Below are 16,988 nucleotides of genomic sequence, written 5' to 3' on the forward strand. Positions count from 1 at the left end.
GACGCCTCACTTTCGGATGGCGAAGGCACAGGGGCGTCGAAAGACACCCAAGCGCTAGTCCCTGACCTCGGAGGATTGTCCGGCGGGGCAGTTATGGGGACCACACCCAGCGACACAAGCGCTACCCAAACTACTACACCTAAACATACTAAGGTCAGCCGAGACTCAACACGCGTGTTGAGTTCTCGGAAGAAAGAGACACATAGAGAGCGGTCCACAGAATCGGTGTCCTCTAGGCGTTCCAGGTCGAGATCTCCGCAACGACACAAGGCAACCGTCCACAGTTGCCAAAAGTGCCTCGCTCCCCAAAGTCACGGAGGTGTATTCGTAAAATGACAAATCCGTCCTCCACCCCCAAGTTGTACGCTTAGAGTCGGCTCTGGCAGCCCGTTCGGCGTCTGCCTCCGAAAGTCGACGTGCACACTCAAAAGATTCAGAGTACCCTACACACCCCCGAATCTCGGCGCCAGCGGTCAAAAGGTTCAGATAAGGTCAAAACATCAGGAAAACACTCTTCTACTCAAGGGGAAGGGGATAAACAGCAGAAGAAGTCATCACACTCAACTTCTGCACCCCAGGTACACGAGGACAGACACAAGTCTTCAGATAAGGATAGATCCAAGACCCCTGTCCCTGTCTCTAAACCCAAACTTATCCCTCCCACTCCTCAGGATATGGGAATAGAAGAGGAACCTCAACAGGAGGTTGTCATCCCCAGCTCCATAGAAGGGAGCAGTGAGGACATAGGGTAATGAGGAGTATGTCTTCCCTGGCTGATTTCTACGCAGAAAACCCAGAACATTTCCTCAGTTATCAGAGTACCCCTGTACCCCTGACAACGCTACTCCTTCAGGATCTAGGGACCCTTAGCCTCCTAATAAGAGACCTCGGTTTGAGACTCCAACTCAGGGCCTGACCTTTACTACATCCAACCTTACCAGCAATATGGTGAGGATCCAGACATAGAAATATTGGACGACCAAACAGGAGTCGATTATTATGGAGATAACGAGGGCCAAGATGGGGAGGAGGAAGACGAGGCAGAAGTCTACAATATAGACTTTCCTGTTCGCAAAGAACTACAGGTTACTGACTCTCCAGTAGATAACCAGCCCCTGTTAAATGAGGTCTTAGCTAGAGCGGCAGAGCACTTCCACATAGACACTCAAGGGGCGCAAGAAGAGAGGGACTTTGCAGAAGAGATCATGGGGGACAAGAAAACCATTGCCCAAGCCATTCCGATTCTGAAGTCCATCCAATGCAGAATTGATCCTTCCCTCCTCACCCCTATCTCACCAGGGCTGTAAATGTAAACCCCAGAATTGAAAAGATGTTCAGGGCCGCCCAGTCAGACCCACTTTACATAAGGGGTCAACTTAAGCCCGACTCGTTGGTAGTCACTAACACCAGAAAAAGAGCGGGACACCTCTATCAGCATCTGAAGCTCCCCCAGACAAGGAGGGCAAGAGGATTTATGGGTTAGGAAGGAAAGTGGCCTCCACTTCTGCTTACCAGGCAAGAATCGCCAATACCACCACTCAGCTGGCAAGTTATAATTGCCACCAGTGGGAGCAAGTATCTGCTCTCATTGACTCCGCACCGGAACCACTAAAGGGCCAGTTAGCCCAGATCACGTCGGAGGGTAGAGCCGTGTCCGGTTGCATTCTAAAGACCACCTTTGACGCCGCTGATAATGCAGGCCGCCTCATAGCAGAGAGCACCGTCATTAAGAGGCACGCTAGGCTTAGACAGTCAGGGTTTAAACCCGAGACCCAAGCTACCCTTATCGACATGCCGGTGGAAGCGAATGTCTTGTTTGCCAAAGAAGTGGAGGAGGCACTCAAAACTGCCAAAGACGAGTACGATACCCTTAAATCCCTGGGACAATTGACTAATAAGCCCAGGAACCAAAGAGGGAATAGTAATTTTTGTCGCTCACACCAGGGATTGCTTCCACAGTTTGTTACATAATAGACACAGCATGTTGTCTGCATGCTTTCACATGAGCCTTTGTGAGCAAGCAGCGACAAACATAGCGTGCCCTTTAATTCAATGTTCACACACAGCGTGTCCCTAGAAGTGTCCAACGCTTCCCTCACAGCCTTTACTGATTAGCGTTCATGTGTAGCAATAGCGTTCCTCACACACTGCACTCAAACGCCATTTTCCCATTGACTTTCCTTGAGAGAAAAATCCCAGTAATGCACTTAACTGAGGCCTGGGGTGGGGGGCGGACGGCACTTCCCCAGGCAGTGAAGTTCCTGCGATGAGCGGGCGAGGCTGCTGTCTCAATGATACCTGCTTCGCATGCCACAAGAAAGAGATAGAGAGCCGAGAATCCTCCTCCGCACCTTCCGCACTGCCTCTCACCCCTCTTCACCGCTGGCATCTGTGTCCTCCAGTACTCCATCCTGCTCTCCTGTGGCCAGTGCCGGCAAACGCCCAAATCACCAACAAGCAGCACGGGCTGGGAGGAGTTTTATAGGCAGATTCCTTGCGCGCATGCGCACCCTTGCGCGCCCATGAGGGTCATGGGAAGTGAAGTCCCACACGTCTCCTGGCCTGCACCCAGTGTTCTTTCCTCTGCCTGACACCCCGTTTTCTTACAGATCCAAGCAAAGCCAACCAGGCCCTCTGTCAAAGTATCTGACCTAAACTGCTTAATATTGGAAAGACTTCCTGTTTCTTTGAAGGACCATTACCCTTAATAGATCTAACATCTTGGCTCTATTTGGCTCGATCCCTAGTTTTAGGTGCATTGTATCTAGTCTTTTAAATCAAGTAGAGTTTGTTGATGATGATACCTTAGATCTAGTCATACTTCATGTACGTTCTAAATTTGTAGTGCATGCTCTCTTATCTGCATCTTTATTATTGTCTCTTGGCTAGGACCTGAGAGGATACGCCTTGTATTTTAACTTCCAGATGTATGCCTGCATTTAGAGTGTCTTACAATGACCATTCACATTTTTCTCAAAGGATTCCTACGCTCCAGGTTATTTGCCTTAAAGATGGCTTTATCCAAAGAAAGGTCTTAATGGACAGTATACAAGCCCCAAATGCATCAGATTATGTCGAAAATTGGTCGTGGCTGACGAGTGTGCTTCAACCCAAGTATGCCAAATAAGTAACCGATTGACCATACCTTTCGTACAAGGCACGTTCCAGAAGTTTCATGGACACTGTTTTTTTTTACATCTATTTCATTCTGGTGACTCTATTACAAATGAATGCAATATATTTCTGTTTCAAGAGGTTTGGTTCTCAGAGAAACCCCTCCTTGATAGCTTTACTCGTTTTCTAAACCCAGCGATGAAAGGCCCTCTCGGCCATCCTTTTGGTGGTGATTCGTAATGAGGTGGGCCTTGCTGCCTCAAATCGGTATAAATTGCTTGCAGCAAGTAGTGCTTCACTTGTGATCAATGCAGCATATTGGAATCCTAGGGGTATATGCCAAGAAACCTTTCTTGACACTATTAGGATACCCTGGATAATTAACAAGTGCCACGTAATTCAAATAGTGCATTGAATTCTGGAGATCTAAATCGTTCCTGTCTGGATAATAATGAGACTACTGCATTATCATATAGTGATAGATGTGAGGGTTTCATAAGAGGCAATTTGCGAATGGCCCTAATTGAAATCTGGGGGTTACAGAAGCTTAACAGGAACATTGGCTTCATTCCTGCCTGCCATAGTTGGGTGCGAGGGGGGCATAGGGCTATATTGGATTACATGTTTGTGTATGACATTTTCCAGGTGTGTGTTAGCTTCCAAATAGGTGATTGTACCTTAAGCGATCACCGGCCTCTCTGTATATGGAATGGGTAATTCCAGGTGAGGACCTTGTAAAAAGTTTGTGCTTGTGGCTTGGAAATTAATTCGGTATCAATAGACTTAAGTGTAATGTTAGAACCACCATGAAGTTTAGTACCCATTTTCAGAATGTTTTTGGAAGCCCTTCTGGCGACAACCTTTCTTCTCGATATAATTACAATGGAATTTTGGTTCAACTTTATAAGGTGACCCAGGTTTTCGCCAAGAACAAATGTAAATATATCTTCGATAAGGATATTCAGAGACGAAAATAGAGCCTTGCAATCTAACCTGCGAGTTCTGGGTATGGGACATCTTTGCCAGTCTAATAATGAAATTACAAAAAAACTAAAACTTGGTTATAAGAACTGGTTGCAAGGACATAAAAGCTCTCTAGCTCAAAGGGATTCCAAAATGTTGTTGGCCCTATACCCCAGGAACTCTAAGGATTTTTTTAAGTTTCTTGACCTATATTTAAATCTCTAAGCTGCTTCACAAATCAGTAGTATCTGAAAAGCAGTGGATTAAAACTATCAAGGTATTTACTTTATGGGTAATGCTCAGCGTATTGAAGTATTTTCTCCTCCAGTTTTCCATGGAATTAGCTTTTCGATCTTCAGGCTATGTATAATATTACTAGGAGTAAGAATTCTTGTGCCCCAGGCCCAGATGGCCGTTCCAACGTCACCTTGAATGGCCCCCTTACTTATGGGCTCCAATATTGTGTGCAATAAATAAACATATATTGATAACATGTCTACATGATTACATGTTTTCTCCCAACTCTGTGGAAAACCTCTTTTGTGGTTCCTATATACAAAAAGGGCGATAGGTTGCACCTGATGGATGTTCGTCCCATCGTCCTCGACGTCCGTAGCAACATTTTTGCATCAGTAGTTTTAAGACAGCAGTCTGGGTTTTTCAAAGGTTTGGGGACCTCTTTGAATGTTTTTATTTTGCACCATTTCTAACAGCAGGGCAATTTATGTAGCATTCGTTGATTTCGCCGTGGCCTTTGATAGTGTTAATCATTCTCTCTTCTGGACTAAATTGCTTAAATGCGGATGTCCTCCCTATCATATGGATATTATACAATCTCTCCCCACTGATACTTCCACCCAGGGTAGGCCTCGTGATCCACATACAAGAGTCCTGGACCCAGCGGGCCGAGCAACACGTCGCAGCCACGTGGTAGGCAGCTCAACAAAATGGGCGACGTGCCAGAAAGGGACACCCATTAGATTCCTCTGCAGGACTTCGGCGAAGAATGAGTATCGAGGTGGGACTAGCATCAACCAGGTACGTGGCCTATGGCCTACCCTTTTTATGCGTAAGGCTGTTTTCCCTTGCGTCTGTATGTACAGGATCAGCAGTGGCCTCCGCTGCCTCTAGCCTCCCTGTCCGTGCCTTCCTCCTCCTCCTCCTCCTCTGCAGCCAGCAAGGACCGGATCTTCGAGAGGTTCCTCTGCCTCATGAAGTCTCCACATATGGGGGCTTTCATCAAGGACACAGTCAGGGAATTCCTTCCCGCAATGCTAGCAGCACCACAGAGGCCTCCGCCGACGCCTCTGGCTCCTCAGCCTACTCCACAGGCGGTTCCATACCCGCCTCCTCCTCTTCCTCAGGCTCCGGCCGTGGTCCCAGTGCCCCAGCCTCTGGCTCGGGATACTCCTCCTCCTCCACAGGAACCCCCAGACCCTCCAGATAATGATGAGGAGGAGGATCCTGACACACCATCGGCCAAGGCCTTCCACAAACGTCTCTCGGGCCTGGCGCAATACCTGGGCCTCCCCAGCTCCAGGTAGAACAGCTGGCAGAGGGTGTCCACGAGGCGCCCTTCTGCCAGAACAGGAATTCCACTGCAGACCAACGTGGTGTCCCTCGCCAAGAAGGGTTGGCTCAAACCCCACTCTGTCCAGCCAGTCAACCGCCGCCTGGACGCCAAGTACAGGCAGATGGAGGGGGATACACAGTTGCTCTCCTTCCACTCTCAGCCACACTCCTCAGTGATCGCTGCGGCATCACTGTACTCCATGCATCAGTTGTCCTCGTCATCTACGGCGCTGTTAGGTGAGGAGGAGAACACCTTGGAGGCATACGGTAATAAGCTGTATTCCAATGCTTCCTTGCATCTGCGACAGGCCAACGCAGACGCCATGCTGGCAGCCGCCAACCAGAGATTATGGCGGGGTACCATCTACCTATTCCTGCCTCTCCTCTCCCCTCTCCTCCTCTCCCTCAAGTTGGGACAGCAACTCTTTTGGCAGTGATTCGGTCACTCGTCCTGAGCCAGGCCGTGGAGGAAGTCCCAGCCTCCCAGCGAGGTTCGGCTTTTACTCCAGGATCTTTGCCATTCAGAAGAAGTACCAGGCTGGCCAAAGTTGTACTAGACATTTCCACCCTCAACCTCTCCTTACCTCTTTAGAGATTCAAGATGGTTACACCAGCCTTTATTGCGGAGACATTGAACAGGTGAGACTGGATGTGCTCCCTGGATCTGAAGGACGCTTATCTGAACATCCCAATCTGACAACCCCATCGTTCTTTTCTCAGGTTCAGGATCATGGGCTGCCATTTTCAGTACAAGGTCCTCCCTTTTGGCCTCAACTCGGCCCCCAGGGTCTTTACCAGACTCATGAATGCAGGGCCTCCATATATACCCCTACCTAGACGACTGGCTCGTCAGGGCTACATCTCCGGAAGCAGTTCACCACTCCTCCCATGCACTGATGAACACTCTACACGACCTGGACTTTTCGCCCAATCTCAGGAAGTCACAGCTGCTATCCATGCAGTCTTTGACCTTCCAGGGCCTCATCTGGGATACGTGCTCTGAGAGGGTCTTCCCCTCGGCAGACAAGATCTCCGCCATCAGGAGGGCCATATCCCACTTTTTCTCAGCCGGAGCGCTACTTCGGCTTGGTGGTACCAGCATCTCCTGGGTCTTTTTGCAGTGGTACTGTTGGCCGTCCCCTACACAAGACTCATGATGAGGAGGATTCAACTCCAATTTGCAGCGTCGTGGAACCAGGAGAGGGGCGTCTCAGGCCGAAATTATCAAGATCCCCATCTCTCTCCACCGGGACCTCACATGGTGGGCCAGGGACTGCAACCTGCGGACGGGCAAGCCCTTCCGGCCCCCCCGTCCCACAGGTAATGATTACCACAGACTCCTCCCTCGAGGGCTGGGGAGCCACCGTGGAGGATCTCTCGGTCCACGGCACGTCAACAACAACAATACCACAACAATTGGCTGGAACTGAACGCCATCTGGTTAGCGCTCAGAGCCTTCCTCCCACATCTCAAGGGAAGGGTTGTCCTCATCCAGACAGACAACTCGACCAGTATATACTACATCAACAAGCAGGAAGGGACCAGGTCCCCCTCCCTGTGCAGACTGGCGATCAACATGTGGGAATGGGCCTTGGAAAACGAGATTTTCCTTACGGCAGTCCACCTCCCAGGGGAATCCAACCTGGAAGCAAACAGCAGGTTGGGAGCTGACAACTACGAGTGGCAGCTTAACGACCTTGTTGCACAGGAAATCTTCCACAGATGGGGCTCCACCCAGGTGGATCTCTTTGTCAACAGGCACAACAAGAAGTGCCCCCAGTTCGCCTCCTGGCAGGGGCAGGGTTTAGGCTCCCTGGGCGACGCCTTATGGATCCAGTAGAATGGCATGTCGGCATCCGCCTTCCTGGCCACTCTACTGATTCACAGAGTGCTTTGCAAGATCAAGGACTCTCACCAGCTCAACGTCATTCTGATAGCTCTGTGGTGGCCAGCCAGGCCATGGTTCTCGGAGCTGCTCAGCCTCTCTGAGGTCCCTCCAATCCACCTCCCGACAGGCCCAGCACATCATCTGACACAGCAGGGGGGCAAGGTCATCCACCCGCCCCTCAGAAGCTGGCCCTCACATCGTGGTTCCTGAGCAGGTGACGCTCAGCCACCTCAAGCCAATCTGGAAATACCAAGCCAATCTGGAAATCATACAGGGGGCTAGGAGCAAGGCTACCAGAGCCCAGTATAAAAGTAAATGGACCAGGTTCTGCCACTGGGCGCACTCCAAGGATATCGACCCGCTGGCCTGTTCATTGGACGATGTGCTGTCATTCTCGGCGCACCTCGCCAACTCCGGCGTGCAGGTGGACACCTGCCGCACCTACCTCTCAGCCATTGGGGCCTACAGTAACTCAGAGGAGGGGGTCTTCTTCTTCTCCTCCTACCCGATTGTCAGACATTTGGCTGGACTCGCTAGACTCTACCCGCCCATCAGGAAGCCACACCATGTGTGGGATTTGAACCTAGCCTTGGGCACCCTCGCGCACAAGCCGTTTGAGCCTATGGCGTCCGCGGACATCAGACTGATCACCATCAAGACAGCCCTGCTAGTCAGCCTCACTTCAGCGCGCAGGGTCAGTGAGATCCAGGCTCTAGTCGCCTCAGAGCCGTACACTACCTTTCACATTGATAAGGTGGTCCTATCTGGCATTTCTACCTAAAGTGCCATCAGCCTTTCACTTAAACTATGAGATCGTCCTTCCTACATTCTTTGCCGACCCGAAGGACGAGCCTCTGAGTGTTCTGCACTGCCTAGATGTCTGGCGTGCCCTGATATTCTACCTGGACAGGACCAAGGGCTTCCGCAAGTCAGATGCCCTATTCATCACCTTTGGAGGCGCCAGGCTAGGCTATTAGGCCTCCAAAGCCTCCATTTCCCGCTGGATGGTCTCCAGCGCCCCCTTGCAATGAGCTATTTTAAGAATCTTCATTATATAATTATACTAAATGATTTTTTAAATTATCAATTTGGAGCAATTAATAAAACATACGACACAGAAATTGAATTTTGTTTTGGTTGAAGTACTGTGTTGAACGCACAACTATGACTTTCAACCCTGAAAATGTATGTGAATTAATTTATTGCATGGGATTCCTTCTTTTTTTGTATCACGCGAGATGTACGGGGCTGGCAGATGAGACCCAAATATCTACTAGATTTTTAACTAGAGTGGCTTTACTGGTGTCTTCAGAGGGAGTGGCAACTCCCTCCGCCACTGTCCCCCGCCACCCACTAAATTATTGGTCAATGCTCAGCACCCACCATTATGGAGGAAGCATCTTGATGTCTCTCCAATGGGGCAAGAAAGCAGCAAAGCAGAGTGGCAGGCATTATCCTCAAGCCGTGATTTGGGGCAACTGGTATGACCGTTTCCTTAGAAGGGGGGTGAGGTCCTCCCTTGTCCAAGGAGTAATCCATGTTCATGACCACTATAAGGTGCCTGTTGTGGAAAGGCGCTTAGTCTATGGTGGTGAGGCTTGGTAGAGCAGACATCCATGGTGTTAATAAGGTGTTGGATACAATGAGCACAGCTCACTTGGAGGTGGTGACCTCACAAGAACATGGTGCAGATTTCATCTACCATGCTACAGAGTGAATGGTGGACTTTGGATTCGCAACTGAAGCAGTGGGAGAATCCTTCTAAGGTGGCATATTTGAGAATCTTGGGATTTCATTTGCTCCAAGAGGATGATGACCTCGAGATGTGGTCGTTTTTACATGCAGTTTCTCTAACAGCGTGCCAAGTCTCCTAGGAGGGATTGGAGCATTCAGATTGCCCATGAGTTGGTGAGGCGTAATCCTGGAAGTAGAGGTGCAGTTATTGTGGAAGTGAAGTATGCAACAGGCTGAGAACTCAATTTGTGGGGGGATGCTCCAGTCCTACATCCATTGATGCTGAGGGATCTGATGATAGGAAAGGGGAGGATTTCATTTTTCTAGTATTCTCTCTGTTTAGATGTTTGAGATTTTACCAGGTGACTTTCAATTGCAGAGGTTTCAGGTTTTGATTTTCTGCACTCTCCCAGCTCTCTCCCCTTTGCACACACTTTGTCCTAGGACACAGGTGGCTTATGGCTTTCAGACTGATCAGTGGGCCCTTTCTAGGTATAGTATGTGTATTGATATCCATGGTTTGAGCCGTATTGTTGCACCCTTTTGTAGTTTTATGCTTGCTTTAATTCCAACAGACTTACTGTGGTGCTTTCATTATATCCGTCCTCAATAAAAAAGATGTTCAAATGATGTGTTTTTACTTGATGAAACTGATTTCTTAATTGGTTCTATCATCTTCATAAATGACAAGCATCCCCAGTGATTTTGCAGTTCCCTTTTTATTTAGTAGTTTTGAAGACATTATATATTGTGTTCACTGGGTGCTTTCCTAAGGCTATAATTGATCTCATCTCTTGATTTATTTGCACTGAAATTCTTCTTAATAATATGAATATTTCAAATAAAGTACTGTTTTTATGCCTCTGGTGGCCAATGAGTTTTAATGTGCTGATTCCCAGGTCCTCATTGTGTCTGCTGGCTTTGTTGAGCGAGTTAAGTTTGTTGCATACCCCAGTACTAGCTAACCTGACCTGCTGGATACACAATGTTCTGCAGCAGTCTTCAAACACCCAGTGCTCTGGTGGGACATACCTGTTTGCTCCCTCGTTTTTCTGTGTGCTATAATCTTCATGTAGGTGTGGATGAGTGAAGATCACATAAGTACATGTTCAGTGCTGTAGTTGCTCTTGGACTTTGTCAATAGCCTCCTTCCACTGGATGACCCACTTGGGTGGGGGGGTAGGGGGGGTGCTTTGACTAGGCAAACTATATTTGCATGGTGTAGCAAAGCTAGTGGAACAATGTAATTTGCAAGAAACTATATAATATGCACACACCCAGAATTATATTTGCCATAAGTAATCCGTAAAGTGTTTGTTATTCCATTATCTTTCACCCGCAGTTAGGTCATAAACAATACAACTAGCTTACTACTCTGAGTCTGTGTTTTAGGAAAAAGAAAGGCGAGGAAAATGGTAATGCAAAACAAAGAATATTGTGGTAAAAAAGGTGAATTGGGGCGACAAGTCAGAGCTGGAGGAGAAGAGGCAAGGGAGTTTGAGGTAAGGAAATGCAATACAGGGACTGGAGGGAAAGGTAGAGGATAGGAATGGGGGAGATTAGAGGAAAGAGGGAAGGAAGCCAAAGCAGAGAAGGGAAGAATGCTGTCTGCTAGCCTTGTTGGTTTCTCAATCACCCTTGAATGTGGTGACGTGATTTAAGGCTTATGGTGTGCAGTTGAGGATTGTAATTTAATGCATACATGAACCCTAGTTCCAGTATTGAGATGACCTACCCAGTGTGCCCACTCACTAGGCAACAGTGTGTGTTGTAGATGGCGAGAGATGGAGCACCAAACTATGTGTGACCACGCCCCTTTCATCGTAAACACCTGGGGAACAACAATAATGAATTCTAACAGAGATGGTGTACACATTTAAATGTTAATGCTTAGACCAAGACCATGGACCCGTCCAGGCAAATATGTGAATATTTGATTATAAAACCTCTTACAGAGACAAATATGCAACCTACATACAAGGACAAAACATTCCATGAAAACATTCACTAAAACACATCAATATCAAGTACATAAATGATGTGCAAAACTATGCATAAAAAATAAGCATAATAAAGTGCAAACCACCTAATGCCACATTCTATTTAGAAAGTATTAACTTACTATACTTTTCTGTGGTATTGCACACGCCCCTATTTATGAGAATGTATAGAAACATTTTCAAAAAACACCTTTCTTTACAGTCTACTAAAGGTGGTACAAGGAAGCAGACTGCTCCTCACTATTCCTAATAGAACTATCCCTTATTCTAGTTTTTGACAGATAAACATCTAGAACTATATTAGTGCTGATGTCCGTGTTCTACAGGATAAGACTGTTACATGGGAAGGTGCCTGATCTCGCTTTGCTTTTCATAGATCTTCTCAGAAAATCTCTAGCAATTCTAAAAACATATAGAATATTAAAATAACGTATTGACGGATTTGCCTGTTCAAACCCATTAGTCTATATTCTATAGCATACTGAAGGCATTTACCAATTGCTCCTCCCAAATTGCTTGGTAGGTGGACCACCTCCATCAGCAATTCAGATTTTCAAACTTTACAGATAACCAAATCCTGCAATGACATAACCAGATTATTGGGGTAAACACCCGCTAATATTTGGTAGTGGCTCCAAACAACTCTATGTAAAATAGGCTGGGGATAGATAAAACCCACCTACCTTTTCCACCTATTTATCATGGCAAAGTAGGGCATTTGTCCAAAGGTGATTTCCACGATGAAATAATGTAATTCGTTTTACCTCTGGCCATCCGATTTCCAACACTAACCTATTGAAAGTGGCGATATAGGTTAGTAGATCCTGGTTACCTTGTCGTAATGTTAAAAGTTCGTTATCCAGGGCCTGTCCCTGTGAATGTCTGGCAAATGGTCTTTCCATGCTCAATTGAAAACCTTGAAAATCCCGAAGAAGAGGGTCATCCTGGTTAACTAATGAAATTGACCAATCCGCTGCGCTGCCACTAATGTATGATAGTACAAAGGCTACTTTGGTTTGGTCGTTCGGAAAAGCTCCAGGTCTGCATAAAAAGTGCAAGCAGCATTGGTTCATAAACACAGCAAACTTTTTTGGGTCCCCAGCAAAATGTTCGGGTGGAGCTAAAGGAATGCTCCCTGGTAGAACCACTTGCACAGGATTGCTCGATGAAACAGGAGTTGGATTCCCCCCGAGTCCAGGTAATGGTGTTTGCCCAGCTTGGTTTAGCAGTAATTGTCTAGCAAGATCATCAGTGCGCTCCTTTGACACAATCAGTTCTCTCCTGAGGGCATTAGTCTCTTGGCACGCGGAGTGCACTTCTGCCCTAAGTTTCCCTAACAATAGGGCTAGTTGGTCGGTTTCTGAGGTTTCCATAACGCCCGGGTGGGGATTTGTAGATAGGCTTCGCGTTCTGTTACGCTCACCTGGCTCCCACAGGGGCGTCGGTCGGACCCGGACAGCTGCGGTCTCCACCAACGTGATGCGTAGTGCAGCGATGACTGACTGGATCTGCCCTCCTAATCTTCTCTGCTTAACCCGTAGAAATATTCTCCTGCAAGTGGAGGGATGGATTTAGCCACTTGTGGATTCAAGTGATGGCACCCCACAGTCCTCCCCAACTAATCACCTCTGAAATGCCCTCACAGCAATCTCACCTTATATTCTTGAAATATGAGCTCTCCATCCTACGTGGATTTGGACGGGCACGTCGATTCCAGTTACTTCACTGGTTTGAAGGCTCGGGAGAGTTCCGGAGAGTATTGACTCTGAGGTTCCTGGTGAGGACCAGTAAGTATTAAGTTCATAGAGTTCAATATGTCCGATGTTCACTCTTGTTCCCTCCTTCCTTTCTTGTCTTGCAGCTGGCTCGTGAAAAGATGCTCTTGTGGCAGCTGGTGGCGCTCAGGTAAGAGTCTGTATTACCCGGTGCTGTCCGGTAAACGTTGCACAAGAAAAACGTGTTTTGTCTCTTTACAGATGCGGCACGTGAAAATATGGAGTGTCACAAAAGGATACCTCCGGTGGTAAATCAGGTAAGTCTATGGTGGTAAGAATTATATTTGTTGGTTCCCTCGGCTCACCTTGTGGTTTTCTTTTGTCTCCTAGATGCCAAAGTTCGGCGAAGAAATGATGGAGGCAGCGCCGACCCGAAGGATGCTGTGAAGACTGGTGAGTATGGCGCGGCGCTGCAGCTGGAGGTGCAGCACGTGCAGAAATGATTGTCTTTACAGGTCCGGAGAGAAGATGGATCCAGAATCAGGTGTGGAATAGAATAAGTTTGTTTTCTAACCTTGTCCCTTTCTTTCCGCTTTGTTTTAGGAGCTTCGGATTCGAGGCAGGCGTGGCAGAAGACTGGATGCAGGCTGCAGGCACGGTGAGTGTTACGCTGCTGGATACAGAATAACGCGAAGCGTGTGTTGCTGGTCGGGCGTGGTTTAAATAGCCTCAAAAGTAGTCCCAGGTAAGAAGTCCCTAGAACCACACCCGAGTAAAAAATAGTCCCTATAGAAAAATAGTCCCTTTCAGGCTTCATGTTGGATTGGAGTCATTTGCAGCATGGTCTGCCTGAGGTAAGTAATGACTATGAACCTGGCGCCTTAGGCACCAGGAATGAATCCTACTATGAGCCTGGCGCCTAAGGCGCCAGGACTGAACCCAGATAGCCCCTAGCCGGCGCTGCTGAGGTTTTACTAAATGTCTAGATACCTGCTCCCGGGGCTGATGGGCTTGGTCCGGATGCCTGGGGGTAGGCATCATGACACAAACTTGCGACCGGAACTGGGCCCCAGTCCAGGAAAAGGGAGTCCTTCTCCTGTACCAAGAACACTGACGCAGCCTTTGGTTTAGTTATAAGTGTAAGGGACAGAAATAGGTTTTTGGACACAGGATGGTGGACTATTGATTTACTTGGACATTCTGACAGAGCCCTTAGTGTTTTAATTGAGACCCCCCTGGTGTTTTAGTTGAGGCAGCGAAACCCCTCTTAGAGATAGGAAAAGTCTACAACAATCACTATGCCATCTGTGTGTCAGTCACCTCCTCCTACACCCTTACAACATTGTATGCCCATGTGGTCTAGGCAGTGTGGGTGCAGCAGGAGGTGAATGCTGATTTCGATTTTAACAGTAGGGTCTTCATGAAACCCACCTAATCTACAGCCCCACTATTCCCATAGCGCTATTGCACTTATAAACTGTCAATGCTTCAGTGTATCAGACCCCCAATGCTTCCCCATCAGCCCACTGCAATGGATGATGTCTCCTCAACAAGTAATGTCGATCTTCCGTGGAAGGCCTATTAGTTGTCAGTATCCTAGCTCATTTTTGTTGCAACACTGCAGCACCTCCTCCTCCTTCGCAATCGCACAGTAGCCCAGAGCAACCGGCGAGTAGCATTTTAGGATGCTGCAAGTTACTTGTTGCTCCCGGGTTACATGTTGGGAATCCTTGGTCTAAAGGAAGTGTCTATCTCGACCCAGAATGAAAATTTCACATAACCAGTGTACTTCAGCTGCTTTGTCTGTGGTTTTACATGATTGTGCCCAATCGGTCTACAACCCCTTAATAGATCAGTGTAGGAGACTGGTATCTATGTGTTCTGTTTCCTGATGCTTGTGGCCTTTGGGCAGACCTCGGATTTCCTTTTGGCACAGAGAGATAAAACCAAGATAATGGTTACCGGTTAAGAAAAAAATAATTTCCACAGCAAATTCTCGGCAATAGATCAAATGAAAAGACAAACTCCAGAGTGACCTCTCTTTATACTAGTACAAGACTATTAGCTAATGTTTGCATCGGTTTCAAGGTAATACTTAAAATATGCTGGTTGTTAAACTGAGATAAATAGATTGTAGAGGGATTTAGTGGAAAAATAAAAATAAGTCTAGCTTTTAAAATGTTTAGAGGATAATTTGTATACTTTAAAATACTTGAGAGGAAAAGAGGATCCAAATCCAGGTGAGCAGTACAGTGCAATTAGTGGCAGGAACAATTATAATATCACATTTTTATACAGCACGTCATCACAAATTCACCTTCTTCTTTAATATTCGGTGTTAATAGTACCCTGTTTATTGACCTCTGAAGGATGAAGGGCTGAATTGTCCTTGCCTGGATTCAAACCTGTGTCCTGTACCTTGAACAGACATCTGAGGAGAGTGCTTAACTCCCCAAGCTATTTTACTGCCAAACACTCACTGCTTTGAGGCTGTTTATTCTCTAAGTATGCTCTTAATGTCTCCAATCAATCATTGTGATGCTCCTGTCCTCTCATCTGTCCCATTCTGTTGTCGTCCAAATTGTCTATTCATATAATACAGTAGTAAGGCTTCACAATTCTTTCAGCAATTCCATCTGATAAGAAATCTGAATGTTAGCAACATTATAATTGGAAAACTAAGGGACCACATTGTCAAACATTTTGCTATGATAATGCCTGTGGGAACAACTCCAAATACTCTGTTCCAGTTCAGCAAAACAGCAAGTTTCCTGATTTTGCCGAAGTTGTATATGTATTTGCCATATGTATTGATTAGTATAGCAGAAACTAAAATCCAGAAAACTCTCATAATTTAGTAAGGTGGTGAAATTCAAAAGCCTGGACTGTCCCACAGTAAAGTGTAGCAATTTGTAAAAGCAACTGCAAAGATAAAACCAAGTATAATGGTTAGTTCTCAGTTGTGTAAACAAGGAAATGCGCTATAAAGTATTTTTTAACAAAAGTGACGATATAATGGCATTTGAAAAGTGTACTTGTAAATTAATCCTTATGGTAAATCAAACCATTTTGCTGTTTTTTCTAGATGCTGCTTATAAAAAGGAAGCTGGTTCCCAATCTGGCAGGTAAAGTATAGTGAACTTCAATATATTAGTATTGTTTGTCATTACTGCTGCTCATTTGTGCCTTGTGTACCTTTGTTTATTAATAAATACAGACACTAAGAATCCAGTTTCATTATATGGTAAATTCTATGTGGAGATTTCTGCAGACCAATTTAACTGCAATTGTTGAAATGGTGGGTCGGTCTGTCTGTGTATTGTGCTAAAACAGATGGAGTCAATCAAAGGGGTGGCATTCTGTGCAAAGCTTTCATTGAAATAATAAGAAAGACCTACCTTTCCTTATGCTACAAGGATGTTCCCTATCTAACAGAACTCTAACTAGGGTGCTCATCGTCGGGCTGGTTTGTCCAAAGCAAAAAGTCTGTCCTCTGTCCACAAAACTGCCCTACTCTGACCCTACCACTAAGCAAAAAGGATTCAGCAAACAAAAATGGAGCTCAAGAAAATGTATCCCTTCTCCTGGCCCACCTGGCTCGGCCTCAGTTAATGACATTCTATTAGTCTCTTGCAATAGTTTTAATTAGCCCCTGCAATTTCTCATGGGGGCTTCCTGCGACTTTCTCAAGTGTCCAATAGTCCAAGTGACTATTGGCTTTTAATGTCCAGAATGATTCTTTCCTTAACTGTTGTTAATATATTCTCTCTCTCTTCTGGTTCAGCAAACTGTTGTTCCCGCTGTTATGACAAGGGAGGCTATTGCTGTAGTACTTTTGGCTTTTTTAGGGATCCCCCACTCACTGTGCCGAGGGAGATCACTCCCCTAGTTCTTAGCTTTTCTTTTGGCTTTCATAGTTACTACAACAAAGGAGCTTACTCCCAACTTTTCTTAGGGGCTTCAAAATCACTGTGACGAGGGAGATCACTCCTGTAGTTGGTT

The 16,988-nt window shown here is 46.6% G+C and overlaps 1 protein-coding gene across 1 annotated transcript in view; it reads left to right on the top strand.

Annotated features, from left to right (window-relative positions):
* MEIKIN (meiotic kinetochore factor) overlaps positions 1–16,988 on the top strand; it is a 1,264,509-nt gene that overhangs the window by 345,679 nt on the left and 901,842 nt on the right. The window contains exon 7 of the mRNA XM_069650059.1: positions 16,072–16,111. Coding sequence (XP_069506160.1) covers positions 16,072–16,111 — 40 coding nt within the window. The remainder of the gene's footprint in view (positions 1–16,071; positions 16,112–16,988) is intronic.

This window comes from Ambystoma mexicanum, chromosome 3p (genome assembly GCF_040938575.1).
Source record: "Ambystoma mexicanum isolate Mex_15411 chromosome 3p, UKY_AmexF1_1, whole genome shotgun sequence".
NCBI classification, from domain to species: domain Eukaryota; kingdom Metazoa; phylum Chordata; class Amphibia; order Caudata; family Ambystomatidae; genus Ambystoma; species Ambystoma mexicanum.